The sequence below is a fragment of the Aptenodytes patagonicus genome, chromosome 9 (assembly GCF_965638725.1).
Source record: "Aptenodytes patagonicus chromosome 9, bAptPat1.pri.cur, whole genome shotgun sequence".
In the NCBI taxonomy this organism is placed as follows: domain Eukaryota; kingdom Metazoa; phylum Chordata; class Aves; order Sphenisciformes; family Spheniscidae; genus Aptenodytes; species Aptenodytes patagonicus.
In genome coordinates, this window is record NC_134957.1 from 22,161,586 (window position 1) to 22,188,582 (window position 26,997).

The following is a 26,997-nucleotide window of genomic DNA, read 5'->3' on the forward strand; positions in this document are numbered from 1 at the left end:
CCAAGAGCCAAACGGCTCGGCAGCTCTGCTGCTGCAGTTGGTCGTGCTGTCTCAGAAGCTGTCGTTCAGCGTATCGGTCCCTCTGTCCTTCGTCTGAGCTTTCTACTTTGACACATCCTGATCCTTTTGCCTTCTCCAGGTTCTGTTCTAACCCGTGCTCTGGCTCATTGCAAATACGCCGGACCATTCTTGAGCCTTTTTTGTTGTTGCAGGCTGTTTTTCTTTTTTTTTTCTTTTTTTTTCTTTGTTTTTCCCCCTCCTGCTAATACAGTAGCCTCCCCTAAAGTGGCCAAGGGTGTTAGTCCTGCCAAGGAAATGAGAGAACACAGAGCCTTCTGTCCGCAGAGCATTCGTCTTGGCCAAGGCACAAATGTAAGCTTTTATTTCCTCCTGTTCAGAAGCCACCAATAATGAGGTGTTTGGCCGAGGAAACGTGGTAAGACAAATGCGCAATTTAAACAAAGATTTACAATTTGAACTTGAACTGCTGGGAGGAAGGTGGGGGGACATGGAGAAACAGATATGGACTAATTTGGGGGATCAGAGCCTACTAGGAGCACAGTTTTAATGTTGTATTGGGCCATGGGAGCCTCAGAGGCTCTTAAGTTCCTACTGGAACTTTCTGACTCAAATAAGGAGTTTTTCAGCCTTGTGAAGGAGTTGCAAGGGAGGGCTGGGGTTTTTTGGGCGGAGGGGGTTGACGGGTGGAGCAAGGAGCATATTGAGGAGCGGAGAAGCCTGGAAAACTAACCTGGGACCCTCCTCACCTTCCTTCCTTCTGTAGCTCTGTCAGGCACATTGGAAATTTGTCTTGCCCAGAGAGGTCACCAACAGCCTTGAGTTTCTACTGAGTGTTTCTGAAACATCGCCCGTCAGGGCAAAGAGAAGGTATGGGCTAAAGAGCAGCACTGTTTCTCCAGCTCCTCTTAGACGGCACGCTGGAAGGGGGGTGCAAAACGACAGGAGTGTTGAGAGAGTCTTTCTGCAGCCGGAGGGGTTGATAATGAAGAACCCTTTCGGGTAGGGTTTTGATGTTTTTTTGACAAAGCCCTAAGGCTTGCCAGGCGTGACAGACAGGAAAGCAGAAATTCAGTACGTGGCAGTTCATGATTCCAGCTTTGTTTCTTCTTCAGGAATTGCTTCAGCCTCAGTAAGAATGAATCGCTGTTTGCAGGCTCAGCATTATTTCCCACAGCATGCAGTCAGTTTTGAACCGCACATCAGGACCTGGAAGGAAGGAAGGAGGAGATAGGGTGAGTCCCTATCTTTCATTTCTCCTACATTTTTTTTGTCATTGTTATGAAAGATTGGAATTAGGCCCATCATGAATGAAACTTTTACTTAAGAAGTCATTGTTCTGCTTTTGGTTTGTTTTGTTTTTAGTGGCCTATCTTATAATATTCCATATTCTCTTTGTGTGGACATATTGGAAGTCTATTTTTACTCTCCCGGTGCAGCCAGGCAAAAAGGTAAGAGTCCAAGCACTTTTCACTCATTGCAGAACGAAAGCAGGGATGCTAAAGAGAACTCAAAAATCCTTCAGTCGAGTTGATCTGGACAAGTGCTCAGGTTTCCTAAAGAGATGGAAAGTGACCTAGAGTTGTCCATAAAAACCGAGTAATTTACCGTTCTGAGAATCCTTTAACTCCCCAAAGAGCATGGTTTAAATCAGAGATGGCGTTAACGTTTAAAGCTGCCTTTTCAGGTGTTCCAGGAGCCGATAGGGTTTTTCATGTTGAGAATAACAGGATTGATGATTATTAACTTACATATTTGCAGTGTCGTTGATCTCTAAGCATTTAAGCAAGTTGGAGGCCAAATCCTGAGGACCTTCCTTAACCTAGCCTTACTGGAGTCTCCCGAGTAAGGACCTTCAGTTTTGGCTTTCGCTCTTCACGGAAGGTGTTACAGTGCCGGTGGAAACGGGTGCGTTTGCAATGGTAGTGGGGTTTCTGGATCCCTTGAGCCAGATGGTTGTGGTGGGTATGTGAACGTTCGGTGTCCCACCAAAGTCCAGCACTGCCTGCTCTGCTGGGAGCCCTTTGCCGGCTGGAGCGGGCCCCTTTGTAGTGGTTAAGTTTGCTTCATTTGTCAGACTCTTTCTTGCGATAGTGAGGGATAGAAGAATCTTTCTCCTTTTAAACATGCGGAGAGTCTGATGTCGCGTGTGTGTGGCAGTGAGGACTGTGGCTGTGTGCATAGCATACGGCTTTTTGACAAGTTGCTCCAGTAGCTCCAGTCCTTGTACTTCCCTGGTCGGCAGCATCATGGAAGATAAGTGTAACGATACGCTATGGTAAAGAGAAACTGGGGTTCAGTGTGACAGAAGTTGGTTGTTTCATGAATAATACTTTAGTTAAGGGTTTGGTATTGTTTTTCAGTGTAGGTGGCTTATTTTAGGACAAGGGTATGATTTAGTGGTTTGAGCACAGGCCAGTCAGAGGCAGACGTTTTGTTTCAATTCTTTTTCTACCAAATACTTACTTTTTCCTGTTGCTCGGATTGGTGGAATTTTTTTCAATTTGTTTTACCTCTTTACGAAATGCTAGTAAAACACCATGTGTGGAGCAATAGAATGAGGATGATGTTTGTGTGGCATTGCAAATCTACATGACCGAAATCAGGTCCTAATTACAAGAATGTGAATTTCTAAATAACAACTAATCCCGGTTTTAGACATAGAAAACTGTGGCTGGGGACATAGTTTTATCTTCTTGCTCACAAGGGAAGTGCTTAAAGCATCCCTCTCATGGTTAGTAATGTTATTCATGGAAAATAGTAATCTAAGGCAGCAGCAGTAGCAATTCTAGTATGTTGTTTTGTGATGCTTAATATCGCTTTTGTGTTTCTTATTGATGTATCATCGCAGAGTATCCTGGCTGTCCAGCACTCTCTCCCTTTGCCTTCTCAACAAGCACATTTTCACACTAGATTAATCTCATTAGAAGGAGTGGGAGGTAAAAACATTCGCAAACTTGCCTGTATTTGAAATGTTATCTCTGCTACCCGTGGGTAACTGCTCCTCTCATGACTTCTGCTTCTAGTACCATATGTCCTATGCTGACAAAGAACGCTATGAAAATGAAGAAAGGCCGGAGGTGCAGAGGCAAATTCTCGCCGAAATTGCAAGGAAGTTGCCGGTGTACACAAGAACGGGGAACGGAGGTCAGCTAAGCAGCGAGCTTTGTTCCTCTAAATCTAATCAAGCACGCTGAAGTAGCATACGCTGGCGATCCAGATGATACCGCCGACCAACAGGGTGTTCCTAATGCCCCTGCATGCGCTGAGTAACTCTTGTGCGAATAATTTTAATGGCTTTTCTCTCAGGTTTTATGTTTGGGAAAACAAAAAAGCCTTGAACACTTGGGTTTGTCCTCAGTGGAGTCCCAGGTGCTGCCTTTGAGAAGCAGTATGTTACCCCTTGTATTTAGAGTTGAAAAGCCTACTTACGTTGTCTGCCTTTAGTAATAGTAACAGAGTGACCAAATCTGTAGTTGTTTTTCCTTAAAATGGAGTCTAGCTTAGACATGCAGCACATAATTCTGTGAACAGATTTCTGGACCTTGTTCTGTGCTTAAATGCATACTGCACTCCTTTTAAAGCTTAGGAGAAATCCGTGCTCGTATTGGAGGCTCTGCCCTCTTCATTTCTGTCAGACAAGCCAAAGAATTCTGAAGTAAAGAACTGCTGTATAGGCAATTATCAAAATGGAATGTATGTAAAGTCCGAGTAGATGCGGAAGCCAGAGGGAAGCGTACAATTTTGTTTTATTGCTTTTAAGCTGGCTGTGTGCTTTGCAGTGAGGCTCGTTCCCCCCATCTGCAAGGCTCCGGAAGGATTATGAGCATTGCTTATCGGATTGTGACCTGGCAGCAAAAATCAGCTGCAAATGCACTCATCTTTTGAAGTGATAAAGGAAAGAATATGAATAGTTAGGAAATGAGCGGAATATTAACTATGGTGAAAAAAGAACACTTTTCTATTACTTGGTATTAACGTGTCTTTAATTTCAGGTGTCCGATTCTGTGATAGATGCCAGCTAATAAAACCTGATCGTTGTCACCATTGTTCCGTTTGTGCTATGTAAGTTACTGGACTGTTCTTCACTGAAGTGACTATAGTCACCACTAAGTTATGTGAATGGGCCGGTCCTTCACGTGCCTGTTTACACATAAAGGTACCCAAGTACCTCTGTTCCAGCTGCAGGCGACAGAGTATGTTCGTGTGTGGCAGCGTTAGCATTTGCATTTCTGCTGTCTGTGGCCCTGAAGTGTTTGCAGTTCCCATACCTACAGGTGTATCGGCGTTCAGTGGCTGGAAAGCATGGCATCTAGTGAAAACCAACTGATTAACCATTAACTGATCGTCCTTTTTTCTTTCTTGTCCTTTTGCAGATGCGTGCTAAAAATGGACCATCACTGTCCGTGGTACGTCCTAGATACTTTTCTGAAAAGAGAGGTTGTTTAAATACATTTCTTCCCCAGAATAGTGTCTGTATGCCCCTTTCATTTTAGACCCTGCATCTCTCTGTTGGGAAATTTATAAAATACTTACACTTTGAAATTGCCTGAACTGTTTGATATTTTGAAAGAGAGATCATTCATGTTTGTTCCATAAAGTATGCGTAAAAAAGCTGTTACATCGATATAATTTAAAGCCCAACTGCTAATTCACTCTTTGACCATTATTCAAATTTTAAAGGGGCTTCAACTTAGCCTTTAATTTTGGGTATATAATCATTTCAGCATGCAGTTGGTGGTTGCTTTCAATAACAATATTTGCACGCGGATTGTTTCTGAAATGATGCCTGCCACCTGTGCATGGTCAGAGACAGTTTGTGTGGAATGGTGCATGGATGAATTAAAAATACGAACTGTCCTTTTACTTGGCTTAGCAAGAATTCCTCAAGTGAAAAGCAAAAAGGCTTTCGTTATATTTCATTTTGACCACTAAGGGGAGCTGTTTATTGGCGAAATTGTGTTGTATACTCGAGAGGCTTAATAGAACCAAAAGAAATTGTAGTACTCATTGTTACAACCGTGCGCTGTACGTATCCTGACTTCAACTTTGCTTTTGTTCTCTAGGGTGAATAACTGCATTGGATTTTCTAACTACAAATTCTTTCTACTGTTCTTAGCCTATTCTTTGTTGTATTGCTTGTATATTGCTGCAACAGTCTTCAAGTATTTCATTAAGTACTGGACAGTAAGTTGTGAAATGTGGTTACTTTTTCATATCCTGTGAGCCTGGTGGGGTTTAGTCACTCTTGTTACTTTTTTGCTTTCAGTCAGTGGAGGGTCTGCATTTCTTCTGTAAGGTGTTTTCCTGTGCCCTGTTTTGAGTATAACTCCCATTATACGTCTGAAATGCACAAAGCGAGAAGCAAATAGACTTCAGGAATTCCAAGTTGTAGAGTTAGCTTCTGGCAAAGAAGTTACATCCTTTTCCTGTTCTTGTGTTCGCATGTATGTATCTCAGAATCTTTGGAAACTTACCACAAGTTTCTTAGTTTGGAAAACTCAAATGTCATTCAAAAGCAGACATGCTTTACTGAAAGAGAGCCCAGGATTGCTGTTTACACAAATGTTCTGGTGCCTTTTCAATACACATTAGGGTATATCATGACTCACACCACTGAAATTAGAGGTGTTACATAGGGATAAACACTGCTTGAGTTAGGTTAGGCTCTTGGACATAAATGTGGTTAATCTTCCCAAATCCAAGTAAGGCTGTTGTTGTCTGGCCATATCTCCGTACATTAAAAAACCCCAAACTTCTACTGATTATGGAAATAATTGTCTTCTAAGTAGAAATTCTTAGTTGTCAACATTTGAAGCTTTTAAAGTGGTTGCAAGAATACAGTCATATTACAGAAAACCATTAATTGTGGGTGGGTGGTTTTCTTTTACGTTGCTTCCTGAACTGCCCAGGCATATTTTTGTTTCCACTTTCTCTGTGTTGGTGTCTTAAAGATTAGGTCCCCTGCACTTAGAGCAAATAAGTGAAGGCATAGAGTGGAGATCCTGGGATTACTATCCTGCTGTTTACTCTAACTGATGGTTTCCAAAATCTTAATTTCTTGAAGTGTATCTGCTCCCTTCTCTCCTCTGGTTATCACAGAGGTATAACATCCTGGCACTGATCTGTACATATTTACTGAACAATATCAAAAAACGGTGTTCATTTTGTAATCCCCACGTGACTCCTTGCTCAATTTAAAAGTTGACTGAAATAAAGTATGCTGCTGCTTCAGTTATCGATTATCATTCGTACGCAAGCAATGCCAACTGACAGTTCCAGTAAGAGACTGGCCTTTTGTCTCCAGGGTTTTTTGTGTCCCCTCTGCTGCTAACTCTGTATGACCGTGTTTAAGTAACTTCACTTTGCTGTGCATTAATTTATTAAATTCTCTTGGTTTAATGGCTAATCACTTACATAAAATGCCTCCCGAGAGAGATGCTCATGGGACACTAGCAGGAATTGTTTCTTACGCTAAGAAAGGCACACAGGCTTGAGCTCTGTGGCTGCATATAGGGGATGTGCAAAGGCTGAGAAGTAATTTTTTTTCCTTTGCGGTCCCCACAGCCCATCTGTAGGTGTGCGCTCACGGGGATCCCTGGCACTTGACTCTTCTGCTGTAGAAGGAAATAAGTGTTTCTTCTGCTTGTAAGATCCCGCTTGGCTTTTAAACTCTTCCAGACCACCTATGCTCAGTTCTAAGGCTACCTGACCGCTATAGCTGTGGAGGGCAGGTTTTCTTGGCATGCCTTATATTGCAAGAGGTGCAGAATTTTAATATATGGGCAGGAAACGCAGCAGAACGTAAACAGGGCTTCCAGAGCTTGTGCCTGCTTATTTCCCTGTGGGCCCAGGCCATGTTTCTTGTGCCCAGGTGGGAAGCTGTGATTGTACTGGCTCTGTTAGAGACAAGAAGTTAGTAGCAAAGCCCCACTCCTTCTGCTGCGGTTACAGGAGGGGAAACGAACCAGATCATTTCTTTGCCTCTTCTTGCTTTTTATAGTCAGGTGTGACTTTTGCGTAGACGAGTTGGAGAACTCCAGATGGGAGTTTTAGAGGATCTCTTTCTTCTCTCTCAGAACAAAGAATTTCCAGCTTTTATTTGTTCCTATCACTTGTTCTGTGTTGCTTTTCTTTCCAGGGTGAGCTGACTAATGGACGTTCCAAATTCCACGTCCTTTTCCTCCTCTTTGTGGCGGTCATGTTCTTCGTAACATGGCGGCAAGGGCCGGCGCGGGGGGGCGGGGGCGCGCCCCGGCGCATGGAGGCGATGCCCTGCCAGAACCAGCGGCTCGGCCCGCGGCCGCAGGACGAGCAGCCGGCGGCGACAGCGACAGCGGGCGGCGGCTCCCGGCTGATCCGCTTCGCGGAGCTCGGCGAGGACAGCGGCTGCCCCAGCCCGGACAGCAGCAGCAACGGGGTCGCGGCGGCGCCGATGCCCGCGGGGGAGGGCGGCGCGCCGCCGATCGGGCCGCAGCTGAAGCTGCTGCCCATGAACGACCAGCTGCGGGAGCTCCAGACGATCATCAGGGACAAGTGAGCGGCGGGGCGGGCAGCGCCCGGGGAGGCCGCGCGGCGCCGGCGGCGGGAAGCGCGGCCTGAGGAGAAGCCGGGGGGCGGCGGCGGGGAGGCTGAGGGGGGATGGCCGCCCGCCGGCCCCCCTTCCCTCAGGGAGCCGCAGAGGTGTGATTTAAGGAAGTCTGAATATGTAATTGTGAATTTCTCCTGAATACAAATGCCCAATTGTCAGATTTACGCGAGTCATTCTTTTTCTTTTTCCCTAGAAGTTAGGCTTCAGACGCAATTTGTCCTGTCTTCTTCTTTGAGATATATTTGGGAAATTTATGTAATTTTTAATTATGTTTGACAGAGGAAGAAGGAGGGGGGGAGAATTTATCTGTGTACAGCAGCTGTTCTAGAGACAAAATCGAAAAAAGGGCAGTTTCTCCTGTGCTCTGGTTTGACTGTATTTGCCATCCAAGCTGAGAGAACTTGCTGATGAAGTCTCAAGTAGTGACTCAACTAGCCTAGCAAAACAGAGAGACCCCCAAAGGAAAGGTGAGCCTGAGTGAGAAGCATTTTGCAGTATGTCTTGGGGTTATTTTCAACCATTTTGTGCTTTATTATTTAAGTAAAGAGTATCTCTATGCGAACTGCAAAAGAGATAATGTCTGGAGCAAGGATATGGGCAAGAGCTGCTTGGGAGGACTGGACGCTAGTCTGAGAACATAGGCATTGTAACTGCAGTCTCTAATGCCGGCAGAGGTGTCTGACACAGAGTGCCGAATCTCAGCTTAGTGCCATAAAGCTCAGAGGGTAGCAGGTTCTGTGCTGGTGTCGCCTCATCGCAGCATGGTGTGCGCTAACAAAATTTCTAACACCCTGAATATTTGTCCTTTCCACTGTGCCTGTTTTACCTCTAACTTAGTATGTATGAACTTGTTAAGACTGGGACTAAAGACAGTTTATTGTAACACCTGGCATGCTTGGAGTTTCATCCCTGGTAAGGGGCCTTGAGTTGCTACCAGAATGCAAATGAACTACTACATCTGTACTAATTAAAGACCAATCCCATTTTCACTGAATTCAGTGAGAGGTTTGTTATTGATATCTGCAAGACATGAGTTGAATTGCATAAGGAATAAAATACACAACTGGGTTCACCTGTAAGGTTTTCCCTTCAAGAAAGTACTCTCAGCTGAGTTCTTGATGCTTATCCCATTGCTGCCTCCTCTAGGCCAGAGTTGCGTGTGCCTCTGCTACTGCCGTCTGAGGAAGCGTCTTCTAGGATCCCGGTGCTGTGCCAGCCCTGCCTAACCAAGGTCGGAGGGAAAACAGGTGACTTTGCTCAGATACAGGGGACCGTGTTAGAGGTACTGTGAAGGATCAGGCCATATGTTACGAGAAATGAGAGATTATTTAATTGGGAAGCCTGACTTAATCAGCGTAATGTGTCTAGAAGTCAAACCAGAAACAAGCTCTATCCATATTACAGGAATATCAGCAGTTGTACACTAGGTGTAGTGTTATTTATAAAATGACTAGTTTATGGCATCAATAAGCTGATCTATTAATTTCCATCTTGACATTCATACAGCCAGGTCAGTTGATTTTTTTTTTCTTAAATTATTTTTTGTCTTTAGGCTTGTTAACTGTCAAGAGTCACATTTCAAACTCAAGTGAATTGTGCTGTAGCCTAGGTACTGTTCTCTGAATGCTTATTTTTAACCAAGTACTGAAACTTCTACCATTCAAACTGTTAATTAGCTGACACTGCATGGCCAGTAATAAACGTCAATATATCAGACTTTAACTGTCTGTTTTGTATTTAAAGTTAATACTTCTAGTCCCCTGAGGACAAGAAAATATATTAAAGAGAAGAGAAGCAAGATAACACAGAGATGGGGACAGTTAAGAAAAGATGGGAAGACAAATCCATTTATGCTACAGGCAAATACAGCAACAAAAAAGCTTCTAAACGTTTTCTTCAGTATTGCCCTTCATCTCTGAAAAATCATTTCTTAGTACAGCACAGAAAGACTAAGTGCATAGTGTAGACAAAGTCTACTCACTCATTATTAGTGCAATAATTCCTTGTATACAAGTACTAAAACAGGCTAGCTGTAAATAAAGTTACACCTTCTACGGTTTCACTAGTTCTCAATTGTTACAAGCTCACTGTGATCCCTTGGTGTGTAGGCACTGTCTCCACTGCCTTGCTGAATGCTAATGAGCTTCCATGTAATTTAACCACAGAAAGACATCTCTTCCACATCAACACCTATTACCAGCTCCAAAATTGGTTTGTGAAGCTTAGTAGAGATATGCCCATAGTTTTTTTTTTTAGCTGCTTGTAAAAATTGGAGGTCACACCAGGCACTGTAAAATAGAGCAGTAAGATGGTCTTGATCATCGTATCACACCCATACCAGGGAATTGTCTTAGTGTTTACCAAATGCCTTGAAACCATTCCTAATGCAAGATAGAAGGTAAAAATGAAGGATGAAACTACATACGGAAGTCCATATATTAGCAACACAGTTACTATATTTAGAGGCAGGCATGAAGCATTATATTAAGGACATGCTTATATCTAGCTGTGCTTTAGGTCAGCTCTGAGATTTTTCTCCCCTTCCTCCAGCCATCCAGCTGACAGATGGTGTCGTCGTTTTGTGGCTGAGGTCCAGAAGTGAAACTCTTGTCTGGGATTTAGCTTTCATCAAAGGGCATCCTGAGTTAGGACATATATATCCAAGCTGTCCCCAACTTTTTATTCAGACCTTTCTCTTCCAAGAATTTCCTGGGACTCGTAACTTTGGATTCATAACTCATTTTAACATTCCCCTTGAAGGGTTTAGTGTACCCCAATCCTACCTTTAGAAATGCTTTTTTCTTTGAATGGAGTGAGTTGGAACCATCTTCCATCCATGCAATAAATAGGATTTCTTAATAGTTCTTCCGGTACTTCAACAGAAAGCATTCACAAGCCTGTTAGCAATATACCTATTACCTGTTAGCAGTGCTCCCTCCACTTGGATACATTCTTCGCACGGTGAAGCCAGTTTCCTAGAAGCATGTAAGTCGCCAGCTCTGCTTCTTCCCAGACTATAAATAAGCATGTGGCTTGTTACTATTTCTTGATCAGAATTAAACACAGTCATAATCAAACATATTCAGGATGAGAATGGATTTATAAGGAACGATATCAACCTTGGCTTTGAGGAGTCTGTGATTAAAACCTGATGCTTCAAAAGGCCTGAATTAATATGCCTATGGGAATCATTGGAGCCAATTTTTATAGCTTTTTGTAAAACCTCTTGTTTTATTGCAGTTCATTCTTTCATTCTGCCCTATATTTCACAGTTCACATCCATCTGCAAATGTCATTTTTTTGGTCCATTCTGACTACATTTTCCCCCATTCATCTATTTTGAAATGAATAAATTAATTCCAGTTTATTGCCTCTGAAATGCCTTGATTTTTTGAGGTATGTAATACCTCCACACTGGAATTTCTGTGCTTCTGCACTACACCCTTATGTGTGGTTCTTACAGGAAAAAACCGTGTAAGTACCCACTTCCAATATCTTTTATCAGCCAGATGATACTTTCAAAGTGTTGAGAGAACATGAGCAAATTAGTCTTCATGCCAACGCCCCGTATGTCAGGGGTGTCGTCATTTTTCATCTTCATTTTGCTGTTGGGGATACTGAGACATCCCCGACATAGCTGTACAGCATGTTAGGGTATAACGTGCTATCGCTCAGTACGCTGACCTTGTTCTCAAGCCCTGGTTTGCTGTCTGCACAGCTCTCGGAAGGACTGGTGGCCGTACTCCAGAGTTACCCAAGTGCACCCCTCCAATTAGTACAATAATAGTTTGCCACAGTATTTTAGCATTTAATATTTTAGTATTGGCAGCGTAGTATTTTATGGTGCTTTGGGAGGTGGTGTGGAAAAAGGCCAGATGAGATATCTTTTAGGATTCTGTTCACGAATCTCCGCTGCGGTGAGTTATTTCCATTCCCAGAGCTTCTATTTCTTCTACCGAGCTGCTTCTGTCATCTTTTCTCACTGCCAACTCTGGAGCGTGCATTGATTTCTGTCTGTCTCCAAGGAGATCCTCTGCTTCTACAGCTAAATCTGCAGAGAAACAGGTATTTCTTTTGTGGCAAGCTACTTTAAACAGTGCAAGTTTATAAAACTCGTCTGTTGTTAGCTTTCCGTGTCTATAGCATGAGCTTTGTTCTCCTGGTTAGGGCGCTCTGAGGGAAGGGGTTGTCACGTTTCTGACCACTACAGGTATGTGGCCTCGTTTTCTTTTGGTGTCTCTCTCGGGGTTCATGCTGGGCCTTGTACAGCTATCAATAATCTGGTATCATGTAAATAAACTGGTGTCGAAAGGAGAGAGAGAAGATCGGAACTGGCAAAAAGACGGAAAGGGGGGGGGGGGGGGGGGGGGGGCGCAATAAAACCAGCAGCATTGGAGAGTTCTTAAAGAAGGAACAGCAGGTAAAGGCAAACTTTGGAGGGGAAATATTAATGTCAAATATATTAAGCACCTTATTAGCCTTAAAAGCGTAGAGGAAATAAAATGATATGCGTTAGCAGAGGCAATGGAAATTCTGAAGCTGATTTTTTGCTCAGTCCATGATAATGGAATATTAAAATTATAAAATTTTCCATCAAATACCACCTAGCCATTTGCTATTGTAAGCAGATACGTGTGTATGTAATGCCAGATTCTTCAGTGCAGATACTTTTCTCATGTCTTGGCCATTTTAATTCTAAGTACCCTAAACGAGGGGATACCAACGATCCTACCCCATTTCCATTATGACAATTATTTGCCAGAGATTTATCTTTAGCTTCCCTGTATTGAATTGGATCCCATTACTTCCAGTACTCCTTCCTTCTGTCGTCATTAGTAATTTCTCACCCTTCTTAAATGTTTACAGCATGGGGTATAGTCACCCCTTAGTTATCTGTAAACTAAGCTGCTAGCATTTAGCACGTTTAATGCCTTTTTCCAAATTAATCGCCTCCTCTCCACCAGTCTGCTGATGTGCTTTTTCGGTGTTAGATGACTGACGGAACGTCATTTTCAATATTCCATCAGAACGCTGAACGTTCCCCTTCGTACTTCATGAGAGGAGCGTGTTTCTTTCTCACGCAGTTGGCGCTTGCTTCGGAACTTTATAGTAGAGAAAAAATTAGTGCTAGCCTGGACTAAAGAGAGCATGAACTGGATGGTCAAACGCACGTTTTCCATCTTCAAGGTTAGGGTCTTACTGGAAGTACGTAACGGGTTCTATCACTTGACGCAGCGTACAGGCGCATGGAACCTGCTCTTCTCTCCGTCTTTAACGAAGACAAGACTGTAATAATGCAGTTGTCTCAGAACGGTGCGGTGAGGTTTGACAATGCAGGTTTGCGGAGCGATTTTGTACATCTCCATTGGAGAGGCGTTAGAGCCACGTCAAGCACTGCGATACCACAGGTCAGGGTTCTTTTATCCACACGCAGGGTGTTCCGTGTAGCACATGCCCAAAGAGCTGGATACGGTGGAAACGCTGGACACGCATCACACGGCTGAGAGCCTGTGCTGCAGGTCGGATCGATCCGGAATGCACTGTATCTGCATATGTATGTATGTCATGCATACATATATGTATGTATGTCATACGTACTCTCTATGTATGATGGCTATCTCAGCGATGCGTGCGGAAACATTGCAGAAACATTTGAAATCACTCGAAAGATGCTGCAGTGTTGGTCAGCCTGTCTGTCCAGGCTGTCCCAGACCAAAGAGTCACAATTATCACATCTTGCCTGGTGAAACTTCCATGTTGAAAAGGGCATACCGAAGGAAGCGGATGTATGGAAACCATAAGCCTAGAATTTCTGTTTATCTTTCTGAATGGTGCCACTGGGCAGCACTGTTCAGACCAAGCTCTGCCAAACGCAATTATGATGAAGAATTAGATTAGTGACAGGGAAATGTCACCTCTGTCATATAAAGTGAACCCTGGTCAGAAGCAAAGTTACGTATCAAAGTGCAGGCTACAGAAAGCCTGCCTCATTAAAAATCAGCTTTAGGCCAATTGTCCTTTTCCTGTCTGTCTGTCTGTCTCCCCCACGAATGAGCTTATAACTCTCCCTCAAGGCAAGAGCATCGGTAGTGAAGCTCTGGTAGCTTTGAAGAAATCTTTCTGTGATTGAAAATGCCACACAGAGCTACAGCTTCCTCACGGCCCTGCATGCCGATCAGATGAGAGTATACAGGCCACTGTGAATGCAATCCATGGCATACCTCTATCTTCCTAAACTGGTGTTTAATTAGGAACCATGCTATTGCTGCGTTATTCTGGTCTCAAAGGAGCTATGGCTGAGCCGTGATCACGGCGGTGTCAGCCGAAGGAGTTCTCTGAGGTAGCTCACAACTTGACCCCGGGAAGGGCGTGGAATGCAGAACTAGCTCTGTGCGGAGACGTGCCACGCCACATGGCACCCAGATCACACCTTCCCCTCCGGCCGGCGCTCCCCTCACGGCTCTGTAGGCCGAGGCCTGTCTGCGCCCGAGCCGAGGAAACCACTGGGGCAGCTGCTCTGCGGGGTCCCCGAAATCTGCTGAGAGGGACATGTGCCAGCTCGGGCCCCACTTCTCATCTGACAGCCACATTGGTGTCCAGCTGCGCGTGGAGAAAGCGTGAGCGCACTAACCGGCAGCTTAGAAGAAGCACCCTTGTGAGCAAGAGAGACTTTATAAAGTACCGCTGTATTAACGGAGCTGCTGACCAATATGAGCAATGCTTGCAGTTGCGTCGTTTGGGCTTGAGGACCCCCATATTTCAACAGCCCAATTTCTCAAAAAGGGTGCCGTTATCGGTACAGTCAGAACAAAAATCCTCTTGAGGAGGTGACAGCTCGGGAAGGGCTTGGCCGCTCCCCAGCTCGGCAGGGAAGCGCCCGTCCCCCTCGGGGCGCCACGGCAGGGCTGAGGGCATCCTCGGCGCGCTCCTGCCTTGCCGCTGCCCACCGGCCAGACCAAACGGCCCCGGCGGGCGGGCGGGCAAGCCGCGCTGCCGCGGCCGTAGCCGCAGGAGGCGGCGGGCGAGGGCTCGGCGGGCTCCGGGCGCGGAGCGGCGCGCTGCCATGGCGACGTGCCCCGCCTTCTCCTCAGGGCGGCCGGGCCGGGAGCGGGGCTCCTCCCGCCCCGCCGCTCCGCCCAGCGAGTCCGCCGCCGTCCCACAATCCTCTCCTCTCCTGCCCTCGCAAGATGGCGCTGCTGGGGGCTCCGCGGAGCCTGGTGGCAGCCGCCTCCCGCAAGCGGCGGCTGCTCGCCCTCGCCCTGCTGCGGCCTCGGGCGGCCGCCGCCGCCTGCGCGCACGGCTGGCTTGCGGGGAGCAGGCGGCAGCGGGCCCACGGGGCCCCGGGGAGCGTCCAGGTGCGTGGGGGCCCCGGCCGAGGACGGGCGGCAGAGGGCGCCGGGGGCGGGCGGTGAGGGGCTGAGGAGGGGCGCCGGGCCCCGCGGTGCTGCCCCTGCGAGCTCTGCGAGGACGGCCCGTTTCGTCCTTGCCTTGCCCGGTTGTCAGCGCTCGCCTCCCGGCAAGGGTCCGGTGGGGCGGTGGGGGGGGGGCCGAGGGGGCCGGTGCCTCCGCCTCGCTCCCGGAAGCCGCCCCTGCGGTCAGCCCCGGCGGGGGAGCGCCTTGCAGAGGGGCTGGGGGGGCATGGCGTGGTGCTCGCTTCGCAGCGTGCGTGGCGGGCTGAGAAAGTCTTGGGCAAGTTTGGGCCCAGACAACTTCAGGCTGAACCTCTCCCTCCTTTGTGGTCGTGTTTAGGTGACCGTTCCGTCTATTTACGGTGCGCTAGAGCATTCGGTCATCTTTCTGTGGACAAGCATTAAAAAAGCAATGCCTTTGAACGGATGCTGAACATTTGTGTAGAGCATAACTTATGCTGACAGCTAATTTTGCCGTTATGTAGGGAAAGGAAATTGGGATCGAATTCTTTCTGTCAGCAGGGGAAGGCTGTAACATGTTCCAGTGAGTGATTTTTTTTTTTGTTACAAGTAAAGAATTGAGTACATATCTCACATTGAACGAGTCCAGCTTTAAATAATTCACATGTATTTTTCAGTAATTAATATTTCATATGAGCGAAGGAAGTGTATCTCAAAGATTGAGTGAATGAACTTTCCATAAACTCTCAGATAGCTATTATTTCTGTTTAATAATAACCTTTCCCCCCCCGGCGTACCGCTGTTTGTAACTAGCTTTTCACTGTCACCTGCCTTGATTAGTTGCCCCTGATGGGCAGAATTCTGTCACAGACTGCAGTCAAGTTCATATTACTTAGTAGATGAGATGAGCAGGACTGAAGTAGTAAACTTTTGGGGGTTTTAGTTTTGAAACTTGTGCAAGACAAAAAGTTGAGAGTTGAAGTTGATGCAGATCAAATATATTTGGATATGTTAAAAGTATATCTGGGTACTCAGTATTGTCCAGTGTTCCTGGAAACTTATTTCAGATGTTAGTAAATAAACAACAATGTTATCGTGGTGATGTATAGAAGTATTAATTTTAATCCTGTTTTCCTTTTGAATGTTTTGATTTTCATGTGAGAAATGCAAATTCTTGCTGATAAGTTTTAATTGCCACATGTTGCTAAATGTTGATTTGCACTAGATTTTCTGAACTAGAAAGCTAAGGCTATGTCTGGAGTATATATATGTATTCATCTCTTTGGCCTTTTAGTTTCTAAGCATTTCTGTGTTAGAAAGTGGTCAATTATGCATTTCTTTTTACAGTCTGGTGATTAATTTTTACTTCACTTCTGCATCAAGCTCTATTTGGATGAAAATTAGAATTCATTAAATGCATGAGCAAGAGCTTACATTTTGTTAAATAAAAACTTTGTGCCGCATTATGACAAATTTTATGTAAGTGTGTTGTGCAAATTTATCTGATTATTTTTATCTAGCAGGAGGCTCAAACGTAGTGTTCTGGAGTTTTTGGTTATAATGTCCTTCAAAATTTTGGGACTAGTTGACATGATTTTTTTTTAACATTTAATTAAATCTGCTGACAGAGGAAAATGCACTGTCCTGCAATTTCAGTTTCCTTTTTTTTTCTTCTCATTTTTCAGCTAGTTCAAGAAATACTGTGCCTGCACCAACAGAAGTGACTGTCAAAAGTTGGCTAGGCACTTCAGCAGGTTCTATTTCAGAGTGATTAGCCACTGATTTTTAATTTATAAAAATAATTCAGCATTAAAAAAATTTTCTGGGAGCAAGTATGTACATCCTATTTTAGTTTCAGTTATTTAGTTATTTTGCTATGTTTATACACTAATGAGGACTGTAAATATTTTTAATGGGCTTATTCTGAAAGCTTTTCTATATATTTAAAAATCGAAGAAACACACCTGGTTTTGCATTTAAAACAACTTAAACTTGTTTGCCATGGTCCTCGGCTGCATGCTTCACAGTCATCTGGGAATAAGGTTTAATGAAAGTAGTGTTTTATAGCATGTGTTCTCGTGAAAGCCTCCAGGCTACCGTGTTATGACACGGTATATATACTTTAGTGTGTGGGAAAGCTCTTACATTACCTTTATTGCTATATTCTAGGTATCAAATATGGGTTAGATTTTGCACTAGCTTGTTGAATATAACCAAGGGCAGTAAATGTGAAATAAATGCCCGCGATCCAGCCTCTTAATCTTACATGGGATGGGAGACTGGCAGGACCCAGCCACTTGTGAAATCCTGATAGCTGGCTTTAATGGCATGTCTTCCCCAAAGTGTTCCTAAATAGTAAGGGCCTTCCCGGGAGGGCGCACCTAACGTGACATGGTTATACCAGCAACACGGTGCTTCTCACTGCTGTAGTAAAATCACCTTTGTGAGTAAAATCAACTGTAGAACCACAGTTCTGCTTTTATTGATATAACTACACAAACGGCAGAGGTTTGTGACAGCATAGCTGTGTCAGTCAAGAGTTGTGCCTTTTACAGCTCAGACTGGTAAACAGTATAGCCATAGCTTAACTCGTGAGGAAAAAATGTGATTAAAGGAAGGAAAAAGCTCTGATGAAATATGGCCATAAAAGCAAAGTTACTAACCGTTGTTTTTGAAAAAGATGATTTCAAATACTTGCTCGTCATCCTTCTACTGTACTCTGCATCCGTGCAGTATTTGATCCCCCGTCTTCATGGTTTCATGTCGGTTGTAAGCTTTTTTTTAAGCTTAAATTAATTGTAAGCTTAATTGTATTATAATGCAATATATGTATTTTCTGTGGCACTTGGTACAATGCGATTCAAATATACTGGAGTTGTTTGGGTGCTGTTGCATTACAGATCCATGTCTTTCTTCCCTCACACTGACATTTTTCAGTAGTTTTGATAAGAGTCGTGCTTTTCTGAGTAGTAAGACATGTAACGTTTGTATCCTGGAGAGGAAAATAGCTATATTTATGGAGGGGGAAAAACAGGTGTCATAAATATTATGGAACTGTGATCAGACTCCATTTCTTGATATTGAGATCAGTTTGTATTTCTGTAAATGTAGCTCCTTCAGTTCACCCTCCTGCGGTTGGAGTAGGCAGGGGTTCATCGTGTCAAAACTCGGGTTTTGAATTTAGGATCTCTGCCGAGTAGTAATAGAGAAAATGGGCATGTTGGATGTGGCCTGCTTGGTAAACTTCAAAAAGTAACCAAAGACTGCATTTTTTTTCTAGGAAGCTTAGGGGTTTTTTGTGGAACAGTGTGCCCGCATCCAAAATAAAAGCAATGACAAATTCTGTTTGATCTAAAACTTAAATGGGAGGAAAGTAGCATTTGACTGAAAAGGTCCAACAGCCTTTAACTAAGGATAATTACTTTATTAGGAATCTGTGTAAGTCAAGAAATACACCGAAGGGTTTCCTTCAGAGAGGACTTTGGCAGTTGTAGAAAGCAGGGCTTTGTAAATTATTGTAAGTGTAACAGTAAAAAATAGAAGAGACTTTTTTTTCTTTCCCCTTGCATTATCTTGCCCTTCCAGCTGCCACATGACATGTGATAAAGAGCGTGTTCTTCTGTGTAATTTAATAATATCCCTTGCTCTGGAAGTGGTTGTAAGAGAAGTTTCAGGTTTTTTCGTTAAATTTATTTCTATTTTGCCCCTTTTTTTTTTTACCTGAAGCCTGGTCTGTTCTGTAAAATTGTACTGGTGTTTATTGTCTAGATGTCATTTCACACGTCTGTGTGTATTGCTAAATTCTCTTCTGTAGACTTTGATGGTGTAGTTGAACAGCTTGACGCATGGGAACTATTAATCAACAGTCGCCGTTAGTCAACAGTCTTTACTGACAGATATATGCTTTGTAACGGAGTATTTGAAATTCCTTAAATTTCAAAATCCCTTTATAGAGGAAGTATTGCTGCTGAGCAGATCAGCAATCCCATATGTCTGTCTATAAAAATGGACGTCTGATAATACTGAAAATTGTTGCAAGGAAGGATATAAAATGAAGTAGAACAGATGGAAATACGGGAACTTGATCGGAAAGTCATTTGGGGAATGCGAGGCGGGGCACAGGGTAAGCAACACCCTGTAGCAGGGGTGCTGTGGTGTACATTGGGGTGCCTGCTGTGATGCTGCGTGGGTTTTCTGATCTGCCATTGAGATGTGTTTTACCAAAGCAAGCCAAATGTGAGGGTGTATTAGGAAGATGTTACGGGGGAAACTCCTTAAGGTATCTTTTTGTTAACCTTCTTGGCTTCATTTGCTCTGGGTATGTGTACAGAGCAATTGCATGTTGACCATTGTTAAACATAACTCCAGTTAAGTTTATATTGTTCATATTGGTGACAGTTTAGTCTATATTTATACCAGAATATTTTCACCTTTTCTCTCATCTTCCTCTGCTCTTTCCTATTCATATTTTCTTTCCTTGCTTTGCAAACTCAGCAAAATTAACAGCGGGACTTGAATACTGCACAGGTACTTGAATCCTCCCTTCAGTTATCTTTTCTGTTACGGTTAGTTTAAAAAAAACCATCCCCATTACATTAGTGCCGTACGTCTGGAACGGTACGTAATGTACTCCAGAGAGAAGCTTCTAAGTGTGGATTTGACCTTGAGCAAATCTGTTTAATCCCGGTTGTTTGTTTGCATTTATAGTATTTAAACTACTACCAACAGTCATGACACTTTAGCAATATCACTTTTATGTGCAATCAGTACTAGACATCTGTTTCATCCTTTAGAGTATATAGAATCATATCCAAAAATACATTAAAAGAACATAACGGTGCAGAGTCAGGCATTCAAAAGTTAGGAAATGCCAGAATTAAAGTTCCCTGCCTAATTTCTTAAATTCAGAAATAAGCAGGACTTGCTCCTGCTCCTTTAAAGCAATAACCTGCTTTAACAGGTTAAATAACCTGCTTTAATAACAGCAATAGCTGTTGGAGCATCAGTTGTCTACTCCCATGTACTAGCAATATATAACAACAACAATGTATTCAGAGTTAAATACCTGATTTTTTTCTTGCAAGGCCAAGCAGGAGAGAATGGTACTGCTCAGGAGAGGTTCCAGCTGTATTGTCTTAAGAGAAGCCAAAGCATAGTTGTGAGCAGTGGTTCATCAGCCCCTAAACTTCTCTTTGGCATGGTGTCTTAACAGTCTTTTACCAGCATCATGTGTTTAAAGAAGTATAAATGCTGGCGTAAAGATGCTGAGGGTTTCAATATACTGACTGTGCTCTAGGCTGTAGGAGACAGGAACTCAGTCTCATTGGTGTGAATATTGGACTTGTTGGTATTAAGCCTCTCACCCTGGATCGTGTCTCCGCTATAAATTCTAAATTGTCATAGTTTAATCCATACTTCTGAATGGCCTCTGTCTGGTGAAGCAGGTGGAGTTGTATTGATGTAACTGCCTTTGCTGAATAGAGAACACTGTTGCCTTTTGTATTGGTTGTACAACTTAATTTGGTGCTGGATTCTAGGTACTTCTCAGATGCCACAATAGTGGTTACTGCTAGGAGTGCTTACTCCTCCTCTTGCATGTTGGTGGGAACTTTTATCCAAAATAACCATGCCTTTGCAATGATTACATTAATTTGCAGTAGCTTGGGAGGTGCTGAGGCATCTTGAAGTCCTTCTCTTTTTCCATTATATTTTCTGTTTATGAAACTGTCACTGTTCATATGGAGAGCATATTAGTTTAGATGGAATCCTCTGTGCTGACATGAAACTGTAAAGTTATGAGTGTATCTACAATGAAGTGCCTTATAAATGCAGCTCCCTCGTTTAACCCAGGTCTTGGAAGTATCAGCGCAGTTCACCCAGGCCAGTTAGCTCTACTAAGTGCAAAATGTATAATTCTAATGTTTACTCTTTCTCTGTATGTAATGTCATATAATGGAAAAGTTTGAAATAAGCGGGTCCCATGTGATGACTTGTGGGGGAATGATCTTCGTTTTCTTAAAAATGACTGACTAAAATATAACTTATGGTATGTGTCTTAGGACAAGAGCAAAGGAATGTTGAAGGTAAGGCATAAAATATATGACAGTGCTGCTGTTTGTCAAGGTTAAAAATACCCTTTTTTATGATCAAGTTCTTTTTTTTCCTTTTTGATATTTGTCCTTTGCCTTGGGCTGATGAGCAGTTCTTTTGCTGTTTTGCTCTGTGGTAGTGATTTTTATATAGCGTGAGGTGTATGGTTAATATTGCAACAGAGCAGTAAAAGATTTAATATTGAATGTGTCAAAGATGATGTGGCACCGTCATTGCTAACCAAAAGAGAGGTCCCTGTTTTGCCGCTGGGGAAGCACTGCCAGCTAGTCCATCTAAGGAAAATAAATGGTCCTTTGAAACTCTTACGGAAAATGAATTGCTTTCAGTGTAACATGTAAAGCATGCTACAGTTGGTGCCTAGCAGTATATCTATTAAAGGTGCATTGATGGATATGTGAATATTGGGTATCTTTGTGTCCTGCCTACGGAAAACTTGTAGTCAGCCATGCTCTAACTTCTGATAGTCCCAGTGCTTCCCAGTCAAGAGCTGAAGCTTTCATTAGCTTTGTGGTCAAGACAAGCACGGCATGAGCTGAGCTAAGAGGAATTGGAAATGGCAGAACCTAGAAGCATAAGAATAGCAATTCATAATGAAAAACAGAACAAAAGGATATTTGAAAGAAGTCAGAAGACAACGTGGGAGAAAATTAAAATGAGAGGAAAGGGAAAACTTTGGGCTTTCATGGTACAAAAGAAGTGAAGTCTGATGGAAGTGGGGATTCAGGGAAGGGAGAGGTTCATTGTCACTTAGCATTTTTAATGGTTGAATGTAATTTATTTTACAGCTGCTGCCCACCAGTTTTCTTTTTCTGTGGTCAGTTGTTAAAAAAAAAAAATCTGTCTTGTTTTCATATTATGCTTGTTTACATAAACTAGATGAATATTCTCTGAAGGTGAACTGCATGTTCTGCATGACTCCATTTTCACTTTTTTTTTTTCACCTTTTTATTCTGTAGATTCCACCAATCTGCAAGCAAAGATCATGGCACAGTCTGGGGGGAGATTACTCAAGGCCGTTACTGGAGGCTTCGGAGGTAGGTATAAATTGTTTTTCCTCCTGCAGGTCAGAGGACACTCAAGCCCTTGGAGCATTTTTCAGTTCAGTCTGCTGTTTGTTTTTTAATTTCACTATTTACAGTTTTGAAGTGCAGCAAATTAAATGGCAAGTTACGTTTCTGCCTCTAGAAAAGGAGATAACTTTGCTTAGAAGTTTCAGACTGTTGCACTCTCCTCAAGAAGTCTTTTTGAATCTCTAGAAACTGATGATAATACAGTAACTTACAAAGAAGTTCTTAGAAACGTAGGTTTTGTTTGTTGATACTTAGATTCATGTTGTCAGGCATAGAAAATACTAATGCATAGAAAGCTGTGAGTATTCCTTGAGTATGTAGGGCTTTATTACTTCAAAATTCTGCTTAGATTGTGGAGTATCAAGAACCTGTGGAAGTTTATTCTCATCATTCTGAGTGCCAGGACGTCAGGCTCTTATTCCTGTGTGGTCTGCTTGCCTTAACACTAATGTAAACATAAGGAAGATGCAATTTTTACTGTTCATAGGATAATTATGACACATTTTGAAGTAACACACTTTGCTTGAATGAAGCTAGGAAATGTATTTGTCTTTTTTTTTTTAATTATAAAAAAATAACCACTCATAGAACTGACTTAAGCAGCTAAAGCCTTTTGACTTTATGAGGGTCATTGGGACTTCAAAGCATGAAATCTACTTAGATTGGTTTTTATAATGTTTTTCTTTAAAATATGAAAAGTGAAATTTTGATTTGGGAAACCCCGAGGTCTGCTATCAAACCATATATACATAAAATGAGATTCCTGAAGAGCTTTTACATAACTTGAACCCGGAAATTGTCAACATGTAGCAAATCTTTTAAACAAAATGCAGATTCTTTTTGAAAAAGCTTTAACACATCCATTGTTTGTGGCAGGCACTTTGAAATTGAACTTGGAGAATTGCCTAGTGGTAGTAAGTTGTTATTTTTTAGTACATCTACATGCATTAATAAATTCAGAAATTTTCTCCATATTTATTTAGCAGGGAATCTTGGCCACGTGCTAAGAGAAGTGAGCATTTGTTTTTAAAAAGCAGGTTCTTTTCCTCCCTGCACCTGTACGTGGATTGCAGCAGGGGCTCTGGACCCGGTTAACTTGTACCTGTCATATGGCACCAGTAGGCCGTTCTCATCCTGATAGGAAAGAGAAGCGTGAAGTGGATTTATCTATTTATTTTGCCCCCAAGTAAAGTTACTTTTTACGTACATGGAAAGAGTATTCTTGCTTAAGCGTGTTCCACTTTATTAATGTGCCTGAGTACGGTTATCCTCCAAAACTTCAATTTCTTTTCTATGTTTTTTTAGTCCACTTTTCAGTTTTTAGGTGTCCTTTTAACTGAAATATTTAAGGCTCTGTTATCTTTACCTCCTGGCTGCTTGGAACATGCTCTTTACTATACTGCTAGATTTATGGTCCCTTTCTTACTGTTGTTTCTGTAAGCAAGGCAAGGTTTTTAGAGAGAGGTAATATCTTTTATTAAAGCAAGCTGATACAGTTGGAGGATGAGGGAGGGAAAACAGACCAGTAGTTCTTCTTTCTGTTGGCTTTTACATGCATATTTCCTGAGGTTCTTGCAAATTGACTTTTCATCTTCACACAGATCCTCCCGAGGTGGCGACTGATAGAAAAGAGAACGTGTTGGCATGGTCATGCAGGTGGAGGGCTTCACACAGATCCAAAGGAAGGGGTAAAAAATTGCTTAATTAGTATTGCTTTTTAAATAAAAGTGATCAGCTTCCCCCAACCCCAAAACCCAAAAAACAAAAACTGAAGACCCCAAGCAACAATTTCTGAGAAACTGTATTGGTAGATATGTGAATACTGTAGCAGAGTAGGTGCTGTTCAATTGTCGATGTAGGCTTACTAGCTCTTAAGGCATCAAATGTTTGGAATAACTGTGTTGAAGTGCTTCAATTGTTTTATTAAAAATACAGCCTTAGAGTCACACACTCTGTTGAGATTGGCCTGCGTTATGTTAGATTTTTTTTCATGGAAAGTATGTTCCATTGTAATTTATTGTGGTTTGTTATTCTTGTTTGTGACTGATATTTCCCTGTGACTTGACATTCAGGATAGTCGAAATCAGCTTGTGGATACAAGTTAGTGCATCAGTTGGTAAAATTGCACTTGAAGCGGGTGGGGGAGAAAAGTAATTAAACTGCATGTATTTTTACTTGGATTTAATGTCGATGTATCTGAGGTATTTTGACTGTATTTATATTCAGGAAGCACATGTGAAAGTAATTATGATGGGTATGTAAGGAGAAGCAGTATCTTTTATTAGACCAAATGATTACAGTCAGAAATCGAGGCAAGCTTTTGGTTAAAGCAACGCAATATAAACTTTGCATGATTAAAATTGCAAAATCAAAGCTCTTGAGTTTATGTAACTTCCATTTTCTCCTTTCCTGTGCAAACTTACTTCTGATGCTTTCTGTATTTGCAGAAGGATTCTGTGTGATGATTATAACTTGTTCAAACTTGGGTGGGATCTTCCTAAAACTAGTGAAGACCATGTTGACGACAAACTGAATTTCAGTGCAGAATCTGGGTCTTTCAGGGCTGGTTTGCTCATGCTTAACTGTTCTGACGATGTATTTCCTACATTTGTAAAGAAACTGAGGAGTTAAACCTAGGATTTCCTCTTAAATTTTGATCTGGGATCTTCATTGAATCCAAACCTGTTTGTGCTACAGGCAGAAGTCAGGAGAGATGGTACCAAAATTTATGCTTTGGTAGTAAGAGGGAATTTCATAACCTAAAGTATAGCCAGCTTGTTTTAGCAAACATCTGTGATCTTTTCTGCATAAGGCACAGCGGGAAACAATAATCAGACATCTTCAGTCAGTAGTACTACTGGCTCTGCATGTAACATTAACTTTAGACTAATTTTAAGACCCTCCTTGCAACAGGTATGGGCTCTTTCAGAGATTTCCTAGGCAAAACAGACTTTAAAGCTAGCAGACTATCCTTCTCTGCGTTTACCGTAATTATATGTTATGGAATATAATTATTATTATGGATTGTATTTCTCCTGTAAATGGGAGGAGGGTATTATCCCCTGTGTTGTCACTTTGGTGATCACGTATCTGTTAGGCTTAATTATTTGTTCTTGGGGGTTTTTTCCTACTAGAATTTCTGTTTGCCTGGATATGTTGATCGGCTGAATGTTTCCTGTTTGCTGTCATAAGGTCATTTTTCACAACTCCACAGAAAAGATTTTTTTTTTTTTGTATATACATAGAATGAACTCACCCTCATATGGTTCAGTTGCAAATCCATTTCACGGACTCAGCTTCAGAACTGACCTATCTTCAAAAATACCACAAGGGGCTGTTTATTCTCTCTTTAAAAAGCTATTTCCTGAAATGCAGACCTTTTTCAACTGAACCCCTTTGCATGTGATGGGCAACTTCCAGGACAAATCTATTTAATAATCATTATAGGTATTACACGTTTACTCATTATATATTTTCTTTGGAGTTACTACTTCTCAAAGGTCTACAGTTTGGCATAATAAAAAAATTTAAATTTCAGGGTTTTCTCTGGTGAGAAAGGAAATAGAAGGTTCTGTTTACCAAAACACTGGTAATGTTACGGAACGGTGGATGTTCCTTAACATTAAAACTCATTAGGAAATATGTTAACCAGAAATTTTGATGCCAGCTGATAATTTTTTAGTCTGCTAGGCAATGTAAATATTCCAGTGGCATTCTCCGTTCACCCATTACTTGCAGCTATTCCTGTATAAGCCAATCCCCTGACTTTTTTATTCCAATAAATGGAACTATAATGTAGCTAATATAGGACGTTGTCAGTTAAGGCTGTTGTCTAACTAAACAGTTATCAGCTGTTAAGGATTGTCCAGGAGAAAGCAGCATGAAGTAGCTGTAGATGAGGTGAAATGCATGAAGAGTGGAAAAAACAGAGAGTAACATTGGGTGCAAAAGCCAAGAGGTTCCAGCAAAGATGAAGGGAAGGAAATCTGATGTGACAAGTGCAGTTCTTGCACTTGTGTATACGCTCACTTGTATTCAGTGTGTAAAAGTGCTGACACCCAATTTACCACATGAGAATTTTTTCCCCCTAGGATTACGCTTTTAGGAAAACTGCAGGTGATACACATCAGCTATATTACACCTTTCTCTCTTGCAAATTTTTTTTTTACGAACCAGCTTGTTCATTCTGGAAACTGACTTTGGGACTGATGTTTTAAATTGCCCCTTTTATAGCAGCTTCAGGGGATACAGAACTGAATACTAAGGATAAACACAGAATATGAAGGGCCCGTTACCTTCATCTCACAATAACTAGGAGAGAAGCTTACACATGTGGTTTTTTTACAAAATAATTTTTACTTGCAGCAGTGCCTGATGTGTTGAATACTGAAACTGAAAACAGTATTGTTCTTTACCACCTTTGGGGGTTTTTTTTGTGTGTTAGTCTTTTGTACACAGAATAGACAGGAATAAAAACTATGGTGCCTGACTTGTTGCTAAGCGGACATATATTACTTTCTTATGGAAAGACTGATAGTCACGATGGAGCCCTGATAATTAGCCTTCCTCTACCACCATTTCACTCAGTTGCTATTTAGTTTGCTAGTCATTGCTTGCCTTCTGTGGAGGGATGGATAGCATGAAGACAGAAGACTAAGTACTTTTTTCCCCAAAGCTTGGAAGGAAAATTTAGGCCCTAGTTTGACATTTATTTAAGCTGATAAGGCAACTGAAAAAAGCATCTGACCTCCTTCCTCACCTGGTGTTTTGCTACATAAGTCGCTGTATGGTCAGATAGTGAGCTAGGGTGAAGTGATCTAGCTGAAAAATAACGTGT

The 26,997-nt window shown here is 42.4% G+C and overlaps 2 protein-coding genes and 1 pseudogene across 3 annotated transcripts in view; all 3 read left to right on the forward strand.

Annotated features, from left to right (window-relative positions):
- Positions 1–1,417: 1,417 nt before the first annotated feature.
- LOC143164697 (palmitoyltransferase ZDHHC15-like) lies at positions 1,418–7,234 on the forward strand (the record flags this gene model as incomplete). The annotated part of the gene is made up of 6 exons (XM_076347618.1): positions 1,418–1,469; positions 3,045–3,165; positions 4,014–4,083; positions 4,395–4,427; positions 5,085–5,205; positions 7,160–7,234. Coding segments are annotated over exons 2-6 (414 nt in total), but the record flags the coding sequence as incomplete, so codon positions are not given.
- Positions 7,235–7,279: 45 nt separating this feature from the next.
- The window catches only part of LOC143164616 (uracil phosphoribosyltransferase homolog), a 269,486-nt pseudogene continuing 249,768 nt past the window's right edge, over positions 7,280–26,997 (forward strand). The window contains exon 1 of the transcript XR_012996106.1: positions 7,280–7,554. The product of XR_012996106.1 is annotated as a uracil phosphoribosyltransferase homolog (transcript). The remainder of the gene's footprint in view (positions 7,555–26,997) is intronic.
- The window catches only part of ABCB7 (ATP binding cassette subfamily B member 7), a 45,564-nt gene continuing 33,363 nt past the window's right edge, over positions 14,797–26,997 (forward strand). The window contains exons 1-3 of the mRNA XM_076347435.1: positions 14,797–14,964; positions 22,047–22,124; positions 23,762–23,848. Coding sequence (XP_076203550.1) covers positions 14,797–14,964; positions 22,047–22,124; positions 23,762–23,848 — 333 coding nt within the window. The remainder of the gene's footprint in view (positions 14,965–22,046; positions 22,125–23,761; positions 23,849–26,997) is intronic.